The following is a 27,787-nucleotide window of genomic DNA, read 5'->3' on the forward strand; positions in this document are numbered from 1 at the left end:
AATATCACCATGTATTTTATTCCATTTCCAATATTTTCACATAATCGCTTGGTCCATCGACACAGAAGATATAATGCTTCACAATGATGGTCAATTTTAAACTTCAACGGTAATATAAACAACGCAACAGCCGAAATTCAAATAAACATCAAGATTATCGCCGTTTTACTGCATTTACAAAATCTTTCGATAAATTCAAACGTGGCCCAGCTTTTAAGTTTGGGAAACAACATATAATCGGATGGCTTTGTCCATAGCTCGAACATTCTTTCCAGGTTTTTTTTACAGGCGAATTTAGAATAAAATTTTAGCCAAACATCGGTTTCTTTTTCAATTTTGTATGATACTAATAATGAGAATATCCAAAACTGGTGAAATATTAAAGTACATAGTTAGTTTCAGCAAATGATATAGAAAATATCATTTTTTTCCTTTTTATTGAGGGTAGCTTTAGCAAAAGGGAATCTTGACTCCATTCGATATCATTCTTCGCAGATAATATGAGGTTGGCTCATATGACTATATTAATTTGTTGAGTTTGTGGCTAGGTATCGTTCATATTCTTAGGGATATTTCTCATATGGGGTTGCGATGTGAAAGAAGTGTATTTGTTTGTTTTAATGACATTGGCTTGTCCAACGTTTTGTTAAGTTAGCTCATTTGGGATCTGTAGGGCTTGATATTAATTGGTCTGTATGCATACTTAAGAGCCTTAAGTGTCCAACCTAATATTATCCGCTAGCTTCTTCTTACAAAATTAAATGAAAACTTTAAATTACAAAATGTTATTTTGGGTTGTAAATGTTTTCATCTAAAGAGTAAATTACATGTACTTATTCCAAGTGATAAACTAGACTGACAAAGTATCATGCTATAACATAGGAAAGACATCAAGCTACTGAATGAATATGTACAAAACTAATGATCCAGTGTCAGCCTTTACACCAAAATGACTATTATCCCTGCCTGTTTGCCGTCCTGTTGCACTGTTTCACTTTAAATTTGAATATGTTTTTGAGCTACTTACTGATGAAATATTATGCAACAGTCTCCAAAGCATGCAAGATGATTTAAAAAAAAACAAAAAGAAAAAACCTCAAACTATTTATAAGAAAATGAAAGATGACATTAAATATAAAAACGCCTTATAAGTATAGTGAGCTTTATAACATTTCAACATTGGCTTCAGATCACATAACGTGCACATCACCTGATGAAAAAATATATATTTGATGTTATAAAAGTAACAAATTGTAAACAATATATATTGTATTAAGCCAATCTTTTAAACTATTTCTTAGTATGCCGGAAGCGAAACTTTTAAGAAATAATTTTTCATAATTGTATAAATAATGCACTACATGTGCTTATCAAAATAAAGTTCGCATTACTAATTGTTGTTCTTTTTTTATACCGCCTCCGGTGTCGAGGGGTTAGAGTCGATGACTTCTAATCCAATTACCTCTCTGGCGTGGGTTCGATCCCCGGGAGATGCTTTGGTAGTTTAGCGCGGATGAAGGTCATCTAGTACTGGTGTAACTTTCCAGGAACGATGGTTAGGAAACTACCCGCCTTTATGACTGAAATACTGTTGGGAAAAGGCGTAAAATGAAACAAACAAACAAAAATTTTTTTTTTTATTTTATGTGCTATAAGCACACAGCGGGGTATTTCTATGGATGAACTACTTGATAATAATAACAACAATTCTATCTACTATAACTGAATATATACAGGCATGTACTTGTATCATAAAAACTATATCATAACAGTAACAACAGTGTTATAAGTATGAAGCCTGTATAAACTTCCATTTCAGTCTAATTTAACTATGATATAGATGACCGTGCATGTTTTCTGTTTGATCAAGAGTATAAGCTGTACTGCAGCCTGATGGACATAATATGTCATAACACACAAGCAGTGCATGATCATTAAACTAAAATCTTTATAATGCCTTTATGTTTTTGACTTCATTTTATTGGCTTGCAATTATGCCTGAAGTCTGACAATTAAGCCAGAAAGGAGCTTACACAGATGGAAATTTGCTGCATTGTTTCTTGTCCTTTGTTGAAGAGAAAGCAGGTAGCATTTTAATGCTTGTTGAGGTCTGTTTTCTTGTTCCATACATTGTCCTAAAATGTTGAGAGCTGTTTCTCTATGTCTGAGGTTTACATCAATTACTATGGTTCTTATAAGTTTACTAATTGCTTGTTGTTGCTCTTGATACATTTGTAGATGACTGTAGATCTTGTATTGTAGAAAGTACAGGAAAGGTAGAGAATCAACTACAGCAGAGTCCATCCAACAATCTAATTCTTTATGTCTGTGTATCATGTCATCTTGTGTAGACCTGAACATTTCATATTGTAGTTCATGAGGAACACAGTTGATTTCTTTCTGTGTGAATCTGACACAAACAGCTGTCTTTTTGATATAGTTCTCACTTTGTTCACTACATAACCTCATTAATTCTGCTGTAACTGCTGGTGGAGGGGTTTTCCAACAGCCGCAGATAGGTATGACAGGATAAGAGTAATATTGTTGTTCAGTGTGTCTCAAAATGAATTCAGCTTTCTCCATATATCCTGTACTGTAGAACACTGATGCCAGTTTAAGTCTGCTAGATGATATATCTGAGTTTACACCAGCTGATAGCCAGACCAATGCTTGAGGTGACACTTGATTATTTTCACCAATGCTTGATGATGCTAGGGTAGATCCATATGTGGTAAAAAGAAATGGTGCAAGGAACTTGAATGCAACATGTTCTAATCTATTACCATTATCACTGAAGTTCATCAATTTTACTATATGTTGCTTAATTGTTCTAATGTTTTCATTGTGTAAATGATTTAAAATATAATTATAATGTACACTTATGGCCCTTGCAAAGTTTAGATATTCCGTGGCCAAAACATGTTCATGTATTTCAAGAGAAGACATAAAATAGTAAACTCTGTGTTGTACCATGTTCAGTTTAACTTGAAGTCTATGGCCAAGATCATCAATATCAATTCTAAGTAACTGTTGCCTATCATTCTGTATAAGTTCACAAATACGTTTTGAAAGTTCATGTTTTGTCTCAGCTGTAAATTGCCCTGCCATCAAATTATTTTCCGGTATAATGAAATGTGAACAACAGTCATTCTGTACACAACTGTGTAATTCCAATAAGCAGTATGTTAAACATGTCAATAAATTGTTATCTTTCCATATACTTGGTTCCGTCTTTTCTATACAATGTAATAGAACTGTTTTACACATGAAACTTGATATATTGATTTCATCTTGAGGATTAAGGAAGGATTTAAGAATCATTTTCAATAGCACATAGCACCTTATTTGCGTTATATTTAGACTAAACATAAGGCATCTTTCTGTCAATGATGTAGATATTCTCCATTCCAATTCAGGATATTCACTAACCTTACTTCCAGTTGCAACAACAAAACACCCAGTACTGGCTGCATATCTTCTCATCTCTTGTGTTGGCCATCTGCCAATACCCTGTCTGTCTAACCAACCTGATGCTGATTGAGGCCTTGATTTACATGGATAAGCAATTACTTTGTCAATATCACAGAATCCAGGTTGCCCTTGGTCAGCAATAGATGGTCCATGCTGCTGACAAGCACCCTGAAGGAAAACATTGATAAATGTGTTTTTTAACAATATTCTTCCTCTTCTATCAGTAATATGGTGTTCATCATGAGTGCCGGTTAAACAAAGAGGTACATAAGGATGGAGCAGTTGTAAGAAACAATACCCGGGGGTAGTGTTCTCATCCTGTATCATGAGATAGTTTTCCTTGCCATATTCCCACTCTGACCAGTATTGTATTATATTGTAATTATGCATACAGCCTACTACATCAATGTCTGAATGAAGACCTATAGTAGTTGTACCTTCACTCTGACTCCCTAGATTATATTCAGTAATATTTTTATCAGTTAACTTGTACCTGATATTAGTCAAAGTCTCTTTATGCATGTTCACTCTTCTCCTTTTCACCACCATTCCTTCATTGACACCAATGTCATTTAATACCTCTGATAACATCAGTGATAGGTGTTCCCTGTAGGCATTTTCTTGAAACATTCTGTAATACATTTATTTAGTTAAAGAGAAAATTGTTTCAGTCAGCTACCAAATCAATTTTTTTAACATACTTTTGCTTGTTACTTATTTGTCCTATATGTTATAGAAAAGAACAGAACAAAAGAGCCAATCCAGACATTATGAAACATATGATAAATAAGTTGCCTGGGTAGATATCAGATGATAAAAAATATTGCATTTTTTTTTCTATTTTGTTAATTGTGGTGTTTTACTTTTATTAGATCTAAAAAAATTGAATATTTGTTTTAAAGAGAGTCATTAATATTAAACATTCTTCACACATCCATGTTAGAAGTTCTTACATAATTAATTCATCCAATATGAATGTGAAATTGTGTATATAAAATGAAGTTTTAACCTTACTTTGAATGTTGAATTTCATAGTATTTCATAGAAATAATCAATAGAAAATATCTCTTTTCATTTTACCAAAGATATATATAAAACCACAATATATTGTTAAATACATGATAGGATAAAATTTATTATGTATATTTCTATTTAATTAAAATAGAGAATTCTTTTAAACAAATATTTGTTTTTTAATTGATAAAGGGAGACACTAAAATTAAAGACAATGTCTGAAATATTGCATGAACTGCTTTCTTAAATAATTCATTTTATATAAATGTGAAGCTGTATGGATAAAAGAAAAGTTATAAACATTCTTTGAATACTGTATTTAATGGTATTCCATAGAAATAATCTAGAAAAACGGTTACTTTTCTTTTCACCAGGTAGGTGGAAATTTTGCTTTTACTTCCTCTTTGAAATGAAAGGGAAATAACTCACATCCTCTTCCTATTTGTTGTTATGAGAGTTAATTGAATAATGTCTCTTAGATTTTTTTAAAATTTTGTCAATGTATTCTAAAAATACATGGTAAATGTATGGCTTAATTATCTATATATTTCTTTCTATTTAAATTATTTAATTGTATTAAAACATATATTTTTTAAAGAAAAATATAAGAATGAAATATCTCTCACTCTCTATTCCAAGATTAGCAGACTCACAATTTTGACGGCAAAAACCATCATCACTATTTGTGTAATTTGTATGGTTGATAATTTGATATCAATGATGTCTTTTCCCGTGTGTTAAGTAAATAACTTAATGTACGAAAATGAAGCCATTAAATTCCTTGATAAAGAGGGGTTAACCTAATGAAACATTGCTGATTGATTAACTTTATGCATGAGACAGTTTAAATTATTTTGATTCCATAATCTCTATAATCTCACCATTAATAAATAATATCTCAAAAGTACTGTGCTGCAGTACCTGTATTTGTATTCTCGGAAGCAAATTTTCTCGGAAAGATCCATTTTAGTAGTGAATATAAATATTCGCGCTAATTTGAATTCGCAGAGATGACTGTAGAAAATCATAGATTCGCGTACACCGCTCAGGCTAACGTGCATGATTGTTTCTCAGTTTTACAAAGTTTTACACTCTGTATATAAATCAGTTTGCACGCGCCGTCTAGTAGATATGCATTTGTCCGTATAGCAATGGGGAAAATTTTAGACTTGATTTTGTGCATTTTGTTTTTGTTTTATCAAAATCACATTGTTTTCAAATTTTCTAATAAAAATAGCTTTTCTGATGTACAACATGTCACAGAGCTTTAAGGGATTAAAATAAACTTTTAACTGAAGTCATAGTGTCATGATTGAATATCATATTCTTTTATTATTATTTAATTTTATCTACCTAATAAATAACGTGCAAATGAGCCAGTCTTTAGTCGATCGTTCTAAAGCTTAACCGTTGAGAGAGGTAACGACTGAGGCAGTGTCACTCACTTCATTTGCTCCGCCTCTGTTGAAGTTCGTCTCCGCCTGAAAGTGTCGCCAAATTCAATATGCTAGCATTAAGTCTTCGTTGACGGGGGTGGGGGGGATAGTAAACCAGGACAATTATGATCAATATAACTTGACGAATTATTAAATTACAAGTTACAAAGCCTGAACCACGCCTACTATCAGAGAGGCGGTTCTCCCTTAACCCTTAGTTCAACACAGACCCGTCTATAATGACGGGCAGAGAACAAGAGGTATCACTAAAATACGTAACGGAGATTATCTTTACCATACCTAGATTCTAGTAGTTTAATTTGTTATAAACAAGTACACAATACGTAACAAAGAATTGATAATATATGTCAATTTATTCATAACTATTATTTGATATAACAAACATATTTTCGCTATTTGTAAAATAACAGACAGTTCGTCCTCAAAACCATTCGAACATTATGCAATTCGAACCAATATTTAAATGGCCATATTCTCGGCACATATTGTCTTGAATTTATTTAAATTTTACCAATCATTTCAATTTCACTTGTTATCTAATTTATTTTGCTTCGACCAGACGTTTCAATCTTTGTTGCAAAAGACAAACATTTCAGAATTTCAGACACATACCAAGAACACGGAGAAACAAATAATTAGTGCTTTGGATATTCAGCTGTAATATAGAACGATTTTCAATTCTGATTTTGTACATTAGCTGTGACTGTTCACATCATTTGGCAACGTCTTTGATGTGCAGCATCAACATTTAACTTAATTGATGCTTGACTGATATGATTATCGAATTTCTTGAATGAGCTAATACATGTTTGTACAGTACCATTGCATCAAGCTAATTATTTCATTAACGTCTTGAAATCAGATCAGATCACAATTTGTTGACATTTTTAGGCTAGACTGTCTTGTATTCGGAAGGTTTATTTTTACTCTTAAATTGTAGAATTGTTCGAAGTTGTTTACCTTATTCTGCATGGTTAAGTAAGATGATGTTTTTATTTTAATAAGTTTAAGTTTAAAAGAACATCACTTAGGTTTTTCTACAATTGATCAATGTGGTGTTTAAAATAGAAAAAGGTGTAAAATATGAAAAAGAAATACACCCACAATTTAATTGAAAATGCAGATTTTGTGCTGCTCCTAAAATACTTCTAAAAAACAACCTCAGTGTTATATAGAATATATATTTGTAAATCATGATAATGCTTTAATGTAGTTAAATTGTTTATTGGTTTTTAGTTAAGTACAATGAAATACTTAAAAATGCATTTGATTTATTTAGTAATAACATCATGATACGCATGTATATATTGTGAAGTAATCAGAATAATATAGTAAATGGAATGTTTGGGACATCTAAGGGATATAACGACGGGCTGTTAATATCTCAACCTATTCATAACAGGGATTTTAAGGGCAATTGACTGTACATAAAATAAAAATCTGCACATTTAAATGACAAATTATAGATGTTGGAAAAGCAATGTATTTTCAAGTATTTCAAAAGGAGTATAATTTTTGCACCAGTTATTGTTTCAGGTTATCAAATTGCAATAGTCAGTTGTAACCAAGACACGCCCATCTACCAGAAGGACAATGTTGGGGGTTAGGGGGAGGGTAAATTTCCTTAGTTCCCTTACTGAGCTTACAAAGCAATGGTTTTGTTTTGGTGCCAAAATAGCAAGGATATGTACAGCTGCCCCTATTTATATTCAGATATACATTCTCCCATCTATTTATAGATGCATTTTCACATTTTCGCCTATTTATAAAATCTATTAATAGATCCATTCTCCCAACATTTTCCCATCTATGAAAAGATGCATTCCCCATCATTTCCCCACTTATAAATAGACGCATTCTTCCATCATTTTCCTATCTATCTATAGATGCATTGTCCCAACACACTCCCTCCTATAAAAATATGCATACCCCCATTTTCCCTCACTTAGAAATGTATATATTCCCCCATCTATTTAAAGATGCATTTTACCAACATTTTCCTATATATTTAATCTATAAATAGATGCATTTTTTCCAACATTCTATCACCTATAAAAAGATCCATTCCCCCATCATTTCCCCACTTATAAATAGATTCATTCTCCCATCATTCCATCATCTATCTATAGATGCATTGTCCCAACATTCTCCCATCTATAAAAAGATGCATAACCCCAATCATTCCCCCACTTAGAAATGTATACATTCTCGCATCTATAAATAGATGCATTTTCTTAACATTCTCCTACCTATAAAATCTATAAATAGATGCATTTTCTTAACATTCTCCCATTTATAAAAATATACATTGTCAAAACATTCTCCAATCTATAAAAAGATGCATTCTTTCCCAACGTTCTCTCATCAATAAAAAGATGCATTCTCGCTCAAATTTTTTCCATTTATAAAAAGATGAATCGTCCCAACATTTTCCTGTCTATAAATAGATGCATTTTCCTGACAATCTCCCATCTATAAATAGATGCATTATCTGCAACATCTCCAATCTTAAAAAATATGCATACTCTCTGTTTTTAATAGATGTATTCTCCCATCTATGCAGTTTTGTCTTTTTGCTGTGTCCATAATAATGTTACGATAGTGTCATTCAGTACTTACGTTTACGTCATATTTATATAGATTACCCATAAATTTTGTAGGAGTTTGTTCTTGCTGTGATAAAAAAGTCTTAAAATTATGTTATTTCAGAAAGGTAACATTCAACTTGTTTCTGTATTGTAATGAAGTTCACCAAATGCTTGTTTAATAGCATTTCCCATAAACCGAGCATTGTGCAAAGCTTTATAAGATTCCTTAATTTTTTATCATTCCATGTCATTGAATCACTTTAAACACCATCCTATTCAATTGAACTTTTTTTACTGTGCCATATCAATTTGAACATGATCAGTTGTATACCAGAATTGTTCACTATTCCAAAAATAAATACATTGTGTAAAATGAATAAATAATATATTTATAAAATTTTCAAAAAAATACACTAATAAGATGAACTAGTAGAAATGTATGTAATAATATAATTATGATATAGTTAATTGTAAAATATTATTACACTGTAAAAAAACTGACAATAATGCAGATAAAATATCTGTTAAGATATTCTTAAAATTATGTAATTAAAGGCATAAAAAGATGATTTAGTATGTGCTCACCCATTTACATATTCATTGTATAGAATGAGGAAATGTAAAGTTGAAAAAAACTAGTAAATCATTTGTTAATTACTCAAAACATGAATAGAAATATAACAGGGGTGTGTCTTTCAGTCACATGACAATGTGTTTTGGTGCGGATATTTCAACTATAGGATATAGGATAGACCTGCCTAATGATGAGGTTATGAAGCTGATCAAGAATGAGGATTGGGGAGCCCTTCAAGCCATGGAGCAACTGCATATACGGAGATTGAAAGTAATGTAAGTGTCTCTTCAGTCTGTGAAATTAGGACTTCAAAATCAAATACTATGAAATAAGAACTTAATTAAAAAAAAAAAAAAAAAAAAAAAAAAAATAAAAGAAAGAAAATAAATAAATAACAAAAATTTAAGGACTTACATCACGTTTGAAGATTATATTTTATACATATAAAGCTTTATGAAGTGTGTTCCCAAGTAAAGTGAAAATCTGCGTTCAGTATGATGAAATGTTGATGAAATATTTTAATTCTTAATTTATATATTCAGAACTGGCAGTGAAATTTTCAGTCTTTGCCATCAGTTTAGAGCCAGACAAGCCTGCAAATCAGGTCCACTGTATGGTCTGACCAGGCTGTATACTGTTTTTGCTCACATTTTGTATTTTGATTTTGAAATCCTGAAGCTTTACATAGACTGTTCCAAATTCAAAGTTGGACGAATCCATTTTTTTTTAATTTTCGGGTGATCAGTGTTAGTATGAGGACTTAATCTGGATGTAAGTTGTCTTGTAAAATGTCAGTATAAAAATGTTAAACATGTTTGTATACATTCATTTTTACAATATTGTATTGCCTATACTTTCAATGGAACCCTTTACCATGCAGTTGCACCATACTCAATTGCCTTTATCATTTCTGTTCTCTGTTTTTGTACTACCAATATAGGGTGGAGATTTAGATTTACCCTTGTCCGTCCGTCAGTCCGTTCATCCGTCCGTTCTCATTTTATGTCGCACGTAGCTCAAAAAGTATTTGACTTAGAGTCATGAAACTTTACAAGAATATTGGTCAGCATGTTGTGCATCTTGGTGTTTGCGTGTGGATTTATTCACTATTTGAAGAGTTATTGTAGAGTTTTTGCCTTTGACTTACAACACTATCAGAGCTTAAAACATCTGATCATATATAAATACAGATAAAAATAGTATTTCAAAAGTGAAATGAGAAGATAAATTATACTGTGTAACTCTTTAAACTTTACAGTAGAATGCTTTAAATTCAAGTTGTCCAAGTTTTGCAATTTTGTCAAAAAAATGCATTTTCCTTCATTCGCCTATTTATGAATTTGTGTCATCATCATATTAAAAATCAAAAGTGTTGCTGTATAAAATAAGATGTTCGCAAATTTGCCAAAAGACAATATTATCGTTAAAATATTATCAAAAGCCTTTCGGACATTTTCCAAGAAATGAATGGTTTAAATATTTTGATCATATGATTAAACCAAGTTTATGCTTATGGGTCACAAATATGGGGTTTTGAATATAGTCAAAATATTGAATATATGTGCATAACGATTTTTATCGAAAACATTTATCTGTAAAAAAAACTACATTTACAGCTATGGTTTTAGGAGAATGTGGTACGTTACCCTTAAGTATTTCGTTAATGACAAACTGCATAAGATAATTTTGTAAAGAGGCCTTTCCCGCCATAAAATGTCGAGGCTTAATGCTCAAACTCGACTTTTTACAAGGTATGTATCAAAACATCGGCTACCTAAATTAGGCATAATTATGTCTACTATGTCGACAGAAAATGTCGCTGTTTCCTCCGTAAAACTCGACTTTTTACGACAGAAAATATAAAAATTTTGACCACAAATACTCCTATTATATCTTTAATAATAAAAAAAAAAGTTACAAGCATTTTAATATTTCTGTTATTGTATTTATTTTACAGATTTCTTAGACCCTGGCGGGAAGAACCCATGGGGCTGAATACAGTATTGTGTATCATAGTGATTAATCAGGGTGTAATATTTATTATATACATAGAGTTGTCACGTGCAATAACACCACTGGCTATGGTTGTGGTGGACAGTAGTTGGAGGGGATAAAGGTATCGCCATTAGATGTGTTTGGTATGATCAGCAGTGAAGATGTGGTGGAATTAAAGTTTCGAGAAAGTGCCATTCATTACCATGTTTGATAAGAGATTTGTAAAACAAAATTTTTGTGAGAACTTCGACCACCATTTAAATGTATGAAACAACCTGGATTTTTTTCTCTTTAAAACTCTTGACCACCATACATATATATAAAGCAGCCTTTTTAGAAGGGTAAATCAAATAAATGATATTTTCTGAAGCGAATAAAAAAATATGCCAGTAATAAAGAATGTTATCCTACAAGAGTAAAGATATAATTATGAAGATAGTGTTCACTGCCAAAAAAACAAAAAGCCTACTGCAAAAATCATGCCCATTACCATATCATATGTAATTTCTCATTCGTAACATGATAAACCTTAAAGGGACTCCACTGAGGTTTTTTGACATGAAGGGACAAAAAATATTTGTTCAAGATTTTATTTTTGTATAACTGTTTGTAAATCTGGAGTTATAAATCTTGTGCAAAATTTCATATCAATTCCTCCCTCTGCTTCCCAGAGATAATCAATTTTATTGTGCAATTTACCTCAAAATGAAAAGCGTTGCACCGCTTTTCACTCAAATCGACTCAAAGCCCGCATAAAAAATTGATAATCAATTTAGTACAAAGTACATTTACATATAATTATCTTTTACATACTTTTCCATTTAAAGAGTACCATTTGAATAGTAAATGAAATTCAAATTTTACGCTTTTATGCTATTAGACCTCAGTGGAGTTCCTTTAGCCTATTTTACTGCTGAAATGTCAAAATGGCCATGATCTTGAAAACTATGAGGGGCCTGATGTCCCATCGTGTTAGTTTTGTCTGTGTTAAAATGATCTTTGTTATACATATCAATATTCTTTTGTTGTACTGATATCATTGAACTATTGTAATCTCTTTTTGTTTACTGTTTTCAAACATTTTATCTTGGAAGAATTAATTTTTTTCCTGAAGAAAGTCAAAGTTTCTGTTAAACGAATCTCCTTGTAGCTGAATTTCATTTTTTACTCCAGTTGAGTATTAGCTTACCTGTAAACCTGCTGAATAATAGACTAGCCATGTTTTAAATTTGGAAATGTTCAATATGAGTTAAAAGATATTCAATATCAAAATACAGAAAAATGAACAAGCAACAGTATAGACTAAGATCTAACTAAGACTGATTGTATGCTAGAACAGGCTGGCCTGGCTCTATACTGGTGGCAAAGGCTAGTCAGTTTCAGCAGGTTATCTGTTGTCGTTCTTTTTTCAAAATAAGCAATCTCTTATTTTTCTGGTATTTGTCTTTATTTCATATATTACATTATGTTTTACTTTCTTGTTAAAGATAAATTATTTAGAAGAATAAAGGGAGCTATCCTAATTATTGTCTCATTGGCTTTGGCGAAATGGGAGATTTCAATTACAATTGATCATACTTGCTCAAAACTTCACACTTGCCCTAGGGATTAAATATGCATGTTACTTTTCCAGAAGCATTAGCAGTGTCATTTACTGAATTACCTTTCATTAACTGTAAGTGGTGTTGTTTTACTATCAAGTATTGAGAATATGCAAGTGTGTTGTCCATTTAACAACTTATGCTCTTTTACAATTTACCAGTCCCTGCCATAGAAAAATTCAGTTCTATTACAATACATGAATTTTATCTTGTATTTTTGAGATTAAACATTTGAGCCAGGTGTTTTTGTGTTTTATCACTGCCTCGAAAATTAAACGTTCCGCAGTTACATATATCACAAAGGTTATATTATTTGATGTACATATTCAAGCCTTAATTATGATGATAATGTTCATGTAACAGAGGGTTTCATGGTAAAAAAAAGAAAACAACAAACGATAACTGTCATAAAATGTGTAGGAATCTCAAAAACCATCCATTTTTAAAACCGTCCCGTCTTACTGTGATATTTGTATCTTAATTTATTTCTCATTTTGAGTTTACGGTAAATATATATATATGCATGTCAGAAAAATGTATATTCAGTGTATATTTTATGGAATAATAGTCATGTTTGAATGTATTGACGATGTTATAAGAAATGTATGTAATGTGTGTCATGAATACATTAGCTTGATGTACATAATGGTTTTACATTACCATATGGTCTTTATTGATAATCATGTTTTAACCCAAAAAATAGATAAATACAAAATCCCTAAAGAAAGCACAACACGGCAAAATTGAAAATGTTGCAGGCTCGGTTTGATTGAGCCTGTTCATGGACGGTACTGGAAAGTGCAAGTTACCGTCCACGCCCCCTAGCACCGGCTTAAGCAGAATTCAACATTTAAACATGAAATAGTAAAATTTCGAATTTAGAAACATCCGCAGATGTGTTCAAAACCTGCTGGAGCCAAAAGTGATCAACCTTTGCCACCTGAATATACAACCAGGCCAGTATGCACTTCCATTAGGTCTGACCAGGCTCCATACTGTTGGCTGGCAAACTTCAAAATTTCATCCTGATATTCCCGATATTGATGATAGATTGTTCCAAAAATGGAAGCTGGACAAGTCCATTTTACAGATTCAGTAGGTTAAGGGTTAGGTTTAAGGTATTGCTTGTTGACTATGCTATATCTAGATATTTGCAAAAGCAATTGCTGTTTGCCCTATGCTATTTGTTAAGAATATAGATATTTTCTGAAGTAACGTCGACCTGTAATTCTTATATGTACATTTGTATTCAAACAGGACCCACAACTTCATTTATAAACAGAATTTGTTTTTTTTTAAAGATTTTCTAAGATTTGTTTTAGAAATGTATGGATCTTTGCCATTTTTTTGCAAAAGAAAATCAAACTAAAATGATTTTGAGCTTGTTAGGATTATTCGAATTTGTTAAAGAAATGTTATTGTGTAATTTCTGTTATAGATTTATATGGTAATCTTGCAGAATTAAGGGGGTATAGGGGCCTCAGGATTTAATGGTAAAGGCCACTGATTTCCAGTTGCTGAAATATCAATGTTCTGGGATCCAATCTTACTAGTAACCTGTTACAATGAATTCTTATCTGTGAAGTTAATGGAAGTTCATTTGTATTTCTATTCTGGTGCCCACTTATTAGTATTCTTGAAGTAATGCTCAAATGATGTGGTCTTCCTTCAACAATATAAGGACAGTATCCACCCCAACATTTTAAGTAGGACATTTACCAAATTACACAGTGGGTTTTGTTTAAATATTCAATAAAAATGTGTAAAAAATTCCAAAGTCTTAATAGAAATTAATAATTGTGTCACAATTCATTATGTTGATTCATTGACAATAATAAGTCTATTTTTTGATAACAGAGAATAATACTGCCTTGTTCAGATTTTTTCCCACAAATAAGTGCAATTAATAGTGGTAAACTTCATTGTGATTTTCTCTTTCTGTCTGTTTTAGTGCTACCATTATGTGTTCATTATCATATACTTGTTTACATTTTAATATCAACACTTTTAATGTATACATATCACATCACTACTCTTCAAGGATTATGAAACAGTGCATGCATGGTGTCTTGTATATGTATTATAACATAATAATAATGTGCCTGAAATTGAACACTCACAAATGCATCAGCCATTTATAACCCCAGCCCCTTTCCTCCGGGAGAGTTTGGGTGTAAATGAGCTTTCATTTTGCCGAGTCAAAGGGGTGGTTGTGTATTGCCAAGGATGGTCTGCATTGGGGAGAGGGTGTTTAGTTGGGATTTTTACCATCTTACTGCCCATATAAAGGAGCGTCTTTAATGCATGTTTGATTATGCAAAGGTCAAAATCTGGACTATTCTAAGATATAGGGGACCAAGATTACAACTGATTGGTGCATAAGTTATAGTGACTATATCATATTTAGTCATTTACTTTTAGATTTTATACAAAAAGCAAAGCACACCAGGAATTGTTTGTTTGATAAATTGCAAATGTTGAAATTTAAAATTTAATTTCTAATAACAATATTAAATGCAGCTCTTTAAACTGTTCTTAAAGTTGTTTTATTTCACTGTTTAAGAAACTGTACAGAAATTTCAAAGAATATATTTGCACAAATATTTCACCAGTTTTTTGGGGGGTTATCTTTATTTTGGTGATCTCAGTTAAATGATTTGAAAACTTCATGAGGTGTTAGAAGTGTAGCTGTTACCAGGCAGTTTCGATATATACATGTATATATAAATTAAAATAAAACTGGCTATAAATATCCATTAGTTCTAACAATACCTATTTTGCCATGGTTAAGAATATTACATTGTTGTTAGTAGTTTATATATACAATTATTATTTTTGATGGAAGGTAGATGTTTTCACCAATTTCTCATTTTTGTTGAACCACATTTTATTGCTGTAAATTGAACTGTGAATTATTTTATGATAGTATTTGCTAGTAATTTATTTTGCAGGACACTTGCTGAATAAAGATTCAATCATATCTAGTGTTTGTTCTTTGGCTCTGTTTTCTTCATGGCAAAAATGACACCATACAGTGAATCAGCCATAAGGATCCTTGATTGTTGGATATCTGTCATAAACCAATTTAACTCCATCCCTCGTAACACTAGTCAAATGTTGATGAAAAGTTTTGACATGGATGTTCATATCACTAAGTCCTATGATACAATGTAGTTTTTCAAACTATTCCAGTTATAGAACATGACAACAGAAATGATCCACATTGGTAAAATATATCCTAAAATTTATTGTTCAAACCCTTCAAATTGTATAAAATTGGTTGCCATGCAAATGTAGAGCATCTGTTGCCATGGTAACAGAAAGAGTTTGAAATTCTCTCCTCCGGAACGGGAAGGCCTACACTACAATACTTGGCATGGACATTAAACCTTTGGACCGCTACCAAGGTATTTCATATGGTAAAAATTTACATAATTCATGTTGGTCACATGTTTTCAATTGAGTATGAAAGACTTTAACGAATCCGAACTCACAAGGCATTTTGCAAGTAACCAATATGAATTAAAATTGACCTCTGGGCATTTAACAACAATTTAACTTGCATTAATATAATATATAAATTCATTGTAACTTCTTTTGGATTAAACATGAACTTAATGGTCGCGCATATAAGTATTTAGGTAAAAGCAAACTACAAATGTTGCATTTTTTTCTTGGTCTTCATCTTGTCTCTATCAACTGCCTTCTTTGCTGGCATATTGGACACTGACTGATTTTTAAAAGAATATCATAAAATGCCAAGCCTTTACCGCCCGGCGCCCACACGGCGACCTCCAATCCATTTATAAATCGCGCAGAAGTCATCCTTAAGCCTCGGTCTCGCTTACTCCCGGCAGAGCCCAGGACCATCCCGGTAACTTACCGGGATGATCCGGGACGATCCGGGATGAAATTATTGTTGCGGTCACACTTACCCCGGCAGCACTACGGTAATTCCCTACTAACCACCCAGGATGCGCTCCGGATCATCCAGGCAGAGCCCAGGTGAAGCTACGGATCATGCCGGTGCTTCCCCGGACGTTCCCGGATGACGCCGGAAGAGCCCCGGTTGACCCAGGCAGAGCCCCGGTCGATCCAGGCAGAGCCCCGGCAGAGCCCAGGACGATCCAGGCAGAGCCCCGGTAGAACCCCGGTGGATTGAAAACGCCCGAAAATGATAACATTGATACATATTTTTTATTTAATATAATATCTATTGTTCCAGAATAATAATTCATGATGATTTTCCGAAAAATCCTTATGCCATACTGGATAGAAGGGAAGTGGGAAGGCTTTCTCGTTTCTCGCAAATTCTCGTTTTTCTTTTGAAATGATCCGGGCTTTGCCGGGGCTCTACCGGGATCAACCGTAGCTCTACCTTTATCCTCCTGGGCTCTTCCTGTAGTTACCGGGGCTCCGACGGCATATACCGGGGCTCTACCGTAGCTCTACGGCTATATCATACTCCGGGTCATCCCCGGTTTGTGCCGGCAGAGCTACGGTGCTTTCCCGGTATAACCCCGGTCGTTCCCGGCAGATCTAAGGATGAAGCCGGCAATGCTATACCTTTCCGGATCATCACGGACCACCCCGGTGATATTCCATCCGGGGTCGAATGCCGGATGTTCCCGGATCATCCCGGATCATCCAGGACGTTGCCGGCAGAGTTACGGATGCAATCGGAACACCTCGGGCGACTTCATCTCCGAACTTGACGGAGATTGCCGAGTTGTTACGATTGTTACGGATGTACCCCGGTTGTTCCCGGTCGTACCCCGATCGTTCCCGGATCACCCCGGACGTCTACCGGGGCTCTGCCGGGATGTAAGTGAGACTGTAGCTTGACATCGAGCAGCGACTTCCCCGATTTTGAATGCTGTTTGTAACATCAATTCGGCAAAAATCGTCCGGTGACAGTTTCATTCATGACCATGCAAGGTATCGGATTTATAATCGCCCGGCGTTCGCGGAATCGTCAATGCCGCTGATGTTGTAAAAATCGTGGCCGTTTTATTTGTGACCTAGGCATTAGTTGATACTTCTTACGAATGTGTACTTGTCTATTTGTATGTTATCAACTAGTGACTTTTTAGTGATCTTTTTCAGTATGTATGTTTGGATCGAAAGTATTAAACAATACTAAGTACCACGCGAATCACAAAAGTATAGACCTATTTGAGTCAATATTAATTTATAGTCGGTAAGTCCTATAGATATATCTACATAAATTGTTTATTATAGTGACATGTGTTATACATACAAAAATAATATAATTTCAATTTAAAATAAATCAACATCCGGCCCCATGGGCCCATAAGGCACCTTAAATATAGATAGAGGATATTAAATGAGTTTAAGATCAATACTGAATTTATTGAACAACTTGAATACAACTGTATAATGCGAGCTTCTAGCGAGCTTAATATAGAGGATATTGAATGAGTGTAGTTTAATACTAAATTTATTGAACGAGTTGAATAAAATCATATTATGCGAGCCTCTGGCGAGCATATTATTGTTTTATTCAACGAGTTCAATAAATTTAGTATTGAATTTACACGAATATAATATTCTATTTATCACATACATGTATATAAAATAAGAAAATATAAATGTAAAAATGAGTAATTTTTCAATGACGCGCCTATAGAGTAACGCTAACATTAGCACGCTTTAACACTATGTTGATATATAGCGCAAATGACGTCACGTCAAAGTGTTATTACACTAGTGTAATATCGTTTTTATTAAATGACTTAATTACACTCCTACGCCGTGGTTTATGTGATAAATAGAGGATATTGAATGAGTGTAGTTTGATACTAAATTTATTGAACGAGTTGAATAAAATCATATTATGCGAGCCTCTGGCGAGCATAATATTGTTTCATTCAACGAGTTCAATAAATTTAGTATTGAATCTACACGAATATACTAGTAATATTTTATTTATCACATATGTAAAATAAGAACAGTAAACTGTTAAAATGAGTAATTTTTCAATGACGCGCCCATAGTGTAACGCTAACATTAACGCTTTAACGCTATGTTTCCATATAGCGCAAATTATAACGTCATTTCAAAGTGTTATTACACTAGTGTAATATCGTTTTCATTAAATAGAGGATATTTATTTAGTTCAGTGTAAGATCGGAATATATTTCAACGAGTGAGCACCAAAAGGTATATTTCACGAGTGGCGCAGCCACGAGTGAAATATGAACTTTGGGTGTTCACAAGGTGAAATATATTTCGATCTTACACTAAACTAAACACATTTTCATTTTATTACATGCAAAGAAAAGTTTTAAAAAGACTTTAAACCTAATACTGAATGAAAAGCGCGCCAAATTATAATACAACGTGACGTCATTTACGACGTCACGTCATTAAGTTGGTACCCAGTACTGTGCACGCTGGTATTTCACTGAAACAACGTTAGGGGCTTAAATTCAAAACAGTGAAATTATCAAAGTGGTAATTTCACTGTTTCAAACGGTGAAAATACCAGTTTTATATCACTGATATATTTCTATGAACCATCGAAAAGCATGTAATAAATGGCTTTATTACACTCCTGCGCCGCGGTTTATGTGATAAACTAAATTAAGCACATGTGATCAAGTTTAACGGCATATAAATTTAAATGTCAGTTAAGTATATGATGACAAACATAAATAATTATATATATAACCTATATATGTATGTTAATAATTAAAAGGAAAAGTCTGAAATGTATTAATATAACTGATTTTCTGTCATATGTTGCGGTTCGGATCGGAATATCCGTCCCAATGGATGATATGACTTTATTTTCCATAAACAGCGTGCACAGTACTGGGTACCAACTTAATGACGTGACGTCGTAAATGACGTCACGTTGAATTATAATTTGGCGCGCTTTTCATTCAGTATTAGGTTTAAAGTCTTTTTAAAACTTTTCTTTGCATGTAATAAAATGAAAGGTCTGGAATGCCTTACTTTTTACGAATATTGTCATTCAGTAATATACGTAATTTTTCTTCACTTGTTTTGTTGGAAAAGCAACTGTCTGAAAATAAATTGCCAAATATTTCACTGCGTAGTTTGCTTTATAATGTACAATGGAGTAAAAATGTGTTTCATTTTCAATTTCATTACTATTAGACTGTGTGCATTATCTATCATTTAATTATTGGTTCATTTATGTACCTCCCAGTGCAATGTACAGTTGCAATCATATATAAATTAATTAGTACAAAATTCAACTAGAATCAAAAGGGGACAAACCCAAAAGCGGTGCAACGCCACAGAACATCTGTAATCAAAGCGCTGACAGCACTGACTTCATTTATTCATTTTTCTTGCATAGCAGACTGGCGTTTCCGTAAGGTTTACCCATGCCGGAAATTTCATCTGGCATGGGGGTGCGAGATAAGTCGCGTGCCATACAACAACGTCAATTTAGCGCATTTTATGAATGAACCTCGTTAAAATGACGTCATTTTAGAAGGGAACTATGTGCTTCATTTCGTCGTTGTTATTAAAGTTGTAAATTCATACGCTTTTGTAAGAAAATAGTAATGGATGATATGACTTTATTTTCCATAAACAAATATCTTATTGAGGTTAACAATTTTAAATATGAAGGAATAAATATCTGACATATGTTTGCGGTTCGGATCGGAATATCCGTCCCTCGGGAACGCGCACATGGGCGGTAACTCGGCAAGCCTCGTTACTGTCAAATAGGCGGGATCCCCTTGGGACGGATATTCCGATCCGAACCGCAACATATGACAGAATTTATTATTCCTTCGTTCTTTATAGTTTAGTAAATAAGAATGCCCAATAAATGTTGTTACCTAAATTCTGGCTTATTCATTGCCACTTGAGTGATAACCAAAAGTGTGACGAAAAATATATTTATAAGTCTGCTTTATTATCGTGAAAGCTTACATGCAGTTACTCACCAATGCCTGTCATCATCCTTAATTTTAAATGTGTTACAATTGATGAGGCGGTGAGTGGCACTACACATTAATTGTGGAGACAACGAGGACTGGGCACATGAGTCCCTGGTACACACCTATATATTTCTATTATTGTCACAGCTAGCTCTAATACTCTCATTGTAGGACGTAAATCATGACCACTTCGTTTTCCGAAATTACCTCTTTAAGGGATTGACGGTGGCATGTTTCAGGTCCGCACTACTGTTTGTGCCTGAATGACGGATGGACCATCATTTTTACATTCATTCTTAGCTGGTACCACAGACACTTGGCGTTTGGAGCTTAAAACGTCTTTAAAATCCGAATAAAATATATATTTGTCAATTCCAGCACATGTACTGATCATATATATAAAAAAACTTAATATAAGCCGTTTTGAAAAAAAATCATATTTCAACGTCTATAATAATACACAAGATAGAAATGTTCGCCGCAAAAAAATCGCACACCTACCGTCAATATCACCATGTATTTTATTCCATTTCCAATATTTTCACATAATCCCTTGGTCCATCGACACAGAAGATATAATTCTTCACGATGTGGTCATTTTTAAACTTCAACGGTAATATAAACAAAGCAACAGCCGACATTCAAATAAACGTCAAGATTATCGCCGTTTTACTGCATTTACAAAATCTTTCGATAAATTCAAACGTGGTCCAGCTTTGCCGTGTACAAATATGCCCCGCTTTTAAGTTTAAGAAACAACATATAATCGGATGGCTTCGTCCATAGCTCGAACATTCTTTCCAGGTTTTTTTCCAGGCGAATTTAGAATAAAATTTCAGCCAAACATCGGTTTCTTTTTCAATTTTGTATGATACTAATGAGAATATCCAAAACTGGTGAAATATTAAAGTACATAGTTAGTTTCAGCAAATGATATAGAACATATCATTTTTTTCCTTTTTATACCCCCAAAAACGAAGTTTGGGGGGGGGGGGGTATAAAGGAGTCACCCGGTGGTCGGTCGGTTGGTCGGTCGATCCAGACGTCCGTTGCATTTTCCTTGTCCGGAGCATAACTTGAAGACTAATGATTGGAATTCAATATAACTACACACAATGGTCAAGCACATTGAGAGGAAGTGCAGTGCACAAGAACCATAACTCTATCTTGACTAATTACAGAGTTATTGCCCTTTTTTACTTTTTCTTGTCCGGGGCATTACTTGAAAACTACTGGTTGGAATTCAAAACAACTTCATACAATTGTCAAACACAATAAGGGGAAGTGCAGTGCACAAGAACCATAACATTATCTAAAGTAATTACAGAGTTATTGCCCTTTGTTACTTTTCCATTCCTTTCTTTTGTCCGGACCATAACTTGAAGACTTATTGTTGGAATTCATTATAACTTAATACAATGGTCAAGCACATTGAGAGGAAGTGCAGTGCACAAGAACCATAACTCCATCTTGACTTATTACAGAGTTACTGCCCTTTGATACTTTTCCTTGTCCAGAACATGACTTGAAAACTACTGGTTGGAATTCAAAACAACTTCATACGATGGTCAAGCATAATAAGGGGAAGTGCAGTGCACAAGAACTATAACTCAATCTTGACTAATTACAGAGTTATTGCCCTTTGTTACTTGTCCATTGCTTTTTTTGTCCGGAGCATAACTTGAAGACTAATAGTTGGAATTCAATATAACTTCATACAATGGTCAAGCACATTGAGAGGAAGTGCAGTGCATAAGAACCATAACTCCTTCTTGACTAATTACAGAGTTATTGCCCTTTGTTACTTTTCCTTGTCCAGAGCATAATTTGAAAACTACTTTATGAAATTCAATACAACTTCATACAGTTGTCAAGGACATTAAAAGGAAGTGCAGTGCACAAGAGTCATAGCTCCATTTTGACAAAATACAGAGTTACTGCCCTTTGATACTTTTCCTTGTCCGGAGCATAACTTAAAAAGTACTGGTTGGAATTCAAAACAACTTCATACAATGGTCAAACACAATAACAGGAAGTGCAGTGCACAAGGACTATAACTCCATCTTCAGTATTTATAGAGCTATTGCCCTTTGTTCCTTTTCCTTGTCTTTCTGGACTTATTACAGAGTAATTCAATAAAACTTCATCAATGGGGCCCAAAACCCCTTGAAAAGGTGCAACATACAAGGAAAACCCCAAAATAAACTTTAATTGGCCCCCAACCCCTAAAAATCTATATTTTTAATTTTTTTACAAGGGATTTTTTACTAGTAACTCCTCCCTTTCTGAAGCAGTCTTGTGGGGGTATTAATCACATTTAGTGATAGTTCTAGTTATTGAGGGTAGCTTTAGCAAAAGGGAATCTTGACTCCATTCTATATCATTCTTCGCAGATAATATGAGGTTGGCTCATATGACTATATTAATTTGTAGAGTTAATGGCTAGGTATCGTTCATATTCTTAGGGATATTTCTCATATGGGGTTGCGACGTGAAAGAAGTGTATTTGTTTGTTTTAATGACCTTGGCATGTCCAACGTTTTGTTAAGTTGGCTCATTTGGGATCTGTAGGGCTTGATATTAATTGGTCTGTATGCATACTTAAGAGCCTTAAAGTGTCCAACCTCATATTATCCGCTAGCTTCTTCTTACAAAATTAAATGAAAACTTTAAATTACAAAATGTTATTTTGGGTTGTAAACGTTTTCATCTAAAGAGTAAATTACATGTACTTATTTCAAGTGATAAACTAGACTGACAAAGCATCATGCTATAACATAGGAAAAACAACAAGCTACTGAATGAATATGTACAAAACTCATGATCCAGCTTTTACACCAAAATGACTATTATCCCTGCCTGTTAGCCGTCCTGTTGCACTGTTTCACTTTAAATATTTCTAAGTAATTTGAATATGTTTTTGAGCTACTTACTGATCAAATATTATGCAACAGTCTCCAAAGCATGCAAGATTATATTAAAAAAAAAAAAGAAGAAAAAACCTAAAAATATTTATAAGAAAATGAAAGATGATATTAAACATAAAAACGCCTAAGTAATGAGCTTTATAACATTTCAAAATTGGCTTCAGATCACATAACGTGCACATCACCTGATGAAAAAGTATATATTTGATGTTATAAATGTAACAAATTGTAAACAATATATATTGTATTAAGCCAATCTTTTAAACTAGTTCTTAGTATGCCGGAAGCGAAATATTTTTAAGAAATAATTTTTCATAATTGTATATAAATAATGTACTACATGTGTTTATTGAAATATTGTTCGCATTACTAATTATTGTTCTTTATTTGAAGTTTTTTATTATTTTATGTGCTATAAGTACAGAGCGGTAAATTTCTATGGATTTTTTATTGTACCAATCACCCATTTCACATTGAACTACTTGATATAAACAATAACAACAATTCTATTTACTATAATTGAATATATACAGACATGAACTTGTATCATAAAAACTATATCTGATTCATAACAGTAACAACAGTTTTATTAGTATACATACAAATCAGTCTCATTTAACTATGATATAGATGGCCGCGCATATTTCTGTTTGATTAAGAGTATGGGCTGTACTGCAGCCTGGTGGACATATGTCATAAAGTCATAACACACAAACAGTATATGATCATTAAACTAAAATATTTATAATGCCTTTATGTTTTTGACTTCATTTTATTGGCTGACAATTATGCCTGAAGTCTGACAATTAAGCCAGAAAGGAGCTTACACAGATGGAAATGTGCTGCATTGTTTCTTGACCTTTGTTGAAGAGAAAGCAAGTAGCATTTTAATGCTTGTTGAGGTCTGTTTTCTTGCTCCATGCATTGTCCTAAAATGTTGAGAGCTGTTTCTCTATGCCTGAGGTTAACATCAGTTACTATGGTTGTTATAAGTTTACTAAGTGCTTGTTGTTGCTCTTGATACATTTGTAGATGACTGTAGATCTTGTATTGTAGGAAGTAAAGGAAAGGTAGAGAATCAACTACAGCACAGTCCATCCAACAGTCTTTCCTTTCATCTCTGTGTATTATGTCATCTCGTGTAGATCTGAACATTTCATATTGTAGTTCATGAGGAACACAGTTGATTTCTGTCTGTATGAATCTGACACAAATAGCTGTCTTTTCGATATAGTTCTCACTTTGTTCACTACATAACCTCATTAATTCTGCTGTAACTGCTGGTGGAGGGGTTTCCCAACAGCCACAGATAGGTATGACAGGATAACAGTAATATTGTTGTTCAGTGTGTCTCAAAATGAATTCAGCTTTCTCCATATATCCTGAACTGTAGAACACTGATGCCAATTTAAGCCTGCTAGATGAGATATCTGAGTTTACACCAGCTGATAGCCAGATCAATGCTTTAGGTGACACTTGATTACTTTCACCAATGCTTGATGATGCTAGGGTAGATCCATATGTGGTAAAAATAAATGGTGCAAGGAACTTGAATGCAGCATGTTCTAATCTATTACCATTATCACTGAAGTTCAACAATTTTACTATATGTTGCTTAATTGTTCTAATGTTTTCATTGTGTAAATGATTTAAAATATAATTATAATGTGCACTTATGGCCCTTGCAAAGTTTAGATATTTCCAAGCCAAAACATGTTCATGTATTTCAAGAGAAGACATAAAATAGTAAACTCTGTGTTGTACCATGTTCAGTTTAACTTGAAGTCTATGGCCAAGATCATCAATATCAATTCTAAGTAAATGTTGCCTATCATTCTGTATAAGTTCACAAATATGTTTTGAAAGTTCATGTTTTGTCTCAGCTGTAAATTGCCCTGCCATCAAATTATTTTCCGGTATGATGAAATGTGAACAACGGTCATTCTGTACACAACTGTGTAATTCTAATAAGCAGTATGTTAAACATGTCAATAAATTGTGATCTTTCCATATACTTGGTTCTGTCTTTTCTATACAATGGAATAGAACTGTTTTACACATGAAACTTGATATATTGATTTCATCTTGAGGATTAAGGAAGGATTTAAGAATCATTTTCAATAGCACATAGCACCTTATTTGCGTTATATTTAGACTAAACATCAGACATCTTTCTGTCAATGATGTAGATATTCTCCATTCCAATTCAGGATATTCACTAACCTTACTACCAGTTGCAACAACAAAACACCCAGTACTGGCTGCATATTTTCTCATCTCTTGTGTTGGCCATCCGCCAATACCCTGTCGGTCTAACCAACCTAATGCTGATTGAGGCCTTGATTTACATGGATAAGCAAATACATTGTCAGTATCTAAAAATCCAGGTTGCCGTTGGTTAAGAGATGGTCCATGCTGCTGATGAGCACCCTTAACGAAAACATTGATAAATGTACTTTTTAACAATATTCTTCCTCTTGCATCAGAAATATAGTGTTCATTAGGAGTGCCGGTAAAACAAAGAGGTACATAAGGATCGAGCAGTTGTAGGAAACAATACCCGGGGGTAGTGTTTTCATCCTGTATCATGAAGAAGTTCATCTTGCCACGTTCCCACTCTGACCAGCATTGTATTATATTGTAATCACACTCAGAGATTACTACATCAGTGTCTGAATAAAGACCAATAGTAGTGGTACCTTCACTCTGACTCCCTAGGTTATATTCAATAATATTTTTATCAGTTAACTTGAACCTGATATTAGCTAAAGTCTCTCTCTGTATGTCCACTCTTCTCCTTTTCACCACCAGTCCTTCATTGACACCAATGTCATTTAATACCTCTGATAACATCAGTGAGTGATAGGTGTTCCCTGTAGGCATTTTCTTGAAACATTCTGTAATACATTTATGTAGTAAAAGAGAAAATTGTTTCAGTCAGCTACCAAATCAATGTTTTTGCTTGTTACTTATTTGTCCTATATTATAGAAAAGAACAGAACAGAAAAGCAAACCCAGACGTTATGAAACATATGATTAATAAGTTGCCCAGGTAGATATCAATTGATAAAAAAATATTGCATTTTTTTTTTCTATTTTTTTGTGGTATTTTTCTTCTATCATTAAAATTCAAATATTTGATTTCAGAATTTTGATAAAAGAGAGACACTAAAATTAAACACTCTTCAAACATTCATGTTACAATTTCTTACATAATTAATTCATCCAATATGAATGTGAAATTGTGTATATAAAATGAAGTTTTAACCTTACTTTGAATGTTGAATTTCATAGTATTTCATAGAAATAATCAAGAGAAAATATCTCTTTTCATTTTGACTAGATCTAGTTATGTGGAAATTAAGATATATATAACATCACCATATATTTTAAACTAGAACTGTGTCCAAAGGACACTGATGCCCCCACTGACAACTTATATATGGTATATAGTGAAAAAATCAACAAAGGGCCATAATTCTGTTAAATTTGGTCGCAGTGAAAATTCCTTCCTTTACTGCCATTTACACATTAAGGTTGTTCATCCCTGGAAGTTTAAGCAAAATCTGCCATCCGGCTTAAGAGAAGTTGCGTTCACAAAATTTCTACATAGTATATAGTTAAAAAATCAACAAAGGGCCATAATTCTGTTAAATTAAGTCGCAGCGAAAATTCCTTCCAATACTACCATCTACACATTAAGGTTGTTCATCCCTTAAGTTTAAGCAAAATCTGCCGTCCGGTTTAAGAGGAGTTGCGTTCACAAGATTTCGGGACGTACGGACGGACAGACGTACGGACGGACGGACGGACAAGTACAACGCTATATGCCCCCCTTTGTGGGGGTATAAAAATACATGATAGGATAAAATTTATTATGTATATTATGTATATTTCTATTTAATTAAATAGAGAATTCTTTTAAACAAATATGTGTTTTTTTTCAATTGGTAAAGGGAGACACTAAAATTAAAGACAATGTCTGAATATTGCCAGAACTACTTTCTTACATAATTTATTCTATATAAATGTGAAGCTGTATGGATAAAATTAAAGTTTTAAACTTACTTTGAATGCTGTATTTAATAGTATTAGGAAAAAACGGTTACTTTCCTTTTGACCAGGTAAGTGGAATTTTGCTATTTTTACTTCCTCTTTTGGTTTTGAATGAACTGAAAGGGAAATTACTCACATCCTGTTATGAGAGTTAATAG

At 33.3% G+C, this 27,787-nt stretch overlaps 2 protein-coding genes across 2 annotated transcripts; both read right to left on the bottom strand.

Moving 5' to 3' along the window:
* Window positions 1-1,103: 1,103 nt before the first annotated feature.
* On the bottom strand, window positions 1,104-27,739 carry LOC132753556 (uncharacterized). The gene is made up of 2 exons (XM_060744036.1): window positions 27,642-27,739; window positions 1,104-4,102 (listed from the first exon to the last, which is right to left on the bottom strand). The coding sequence occupies exon 2, from the start codon at window positions 4,099-4,101 to the stop codon at window positions 1,993-1,995; it is 2,109 nt and encodes a 702-aa protein (XP_060600019.1). The 5' UTR covers window position 4,102; window positions 27,642-27,739; the 3' UTR covers window positions 1,104-1,992.
* Window positions 23,917-26,456, bottom strand: LOC132753555 (uncharacterized). The gene has a single exon (XM_060744035.1). It carries the CDS (start codon window positions 26,454-26,456, stop codon window positions 24,360-24,362), a length of 2,097 nt encoding a protein of 698 aa, XP_060600018.1. The 3' UTR covers window positions 23,917-24,359.
* Window positions 27,740-27,787: the final 48 nt, after the last annotated feature.

The sequence above is a fragment of the Ruditapes philippinarum genome, unplaced genomic scaffold (genome assembly GCF_026571515.1).
Source record: "Ruditapes philippinarum isolate M1 unplaced genomic scaffold, ASM2657151v2 ctg2825_1_1_1_1, whole genome shotgun sequence".
Lineage (NCBI taxonomy): Eukaryota > Metazoa > Mollusca > Bivalvia > Venerida > Veneridae > Ruditapes > Ruditapes philippinarum.

Excerpts from the sequence above, each read along its gene's own strand:
- LOC132753556 (XM_060744036.1), bottom strand. The coding sequence starts at position 4,101 with ATGTTTCAAGAAAATGCCTACAGGGAACACCTATCACTGATGTTATCA.
- LOC132753555 (XM_060744035.1), bottom strand. The coding sequence starts at position 26,456 with ATGCCTACAGGGAACACCTATCACTCACTGATGTTATCAGAGGTATTA.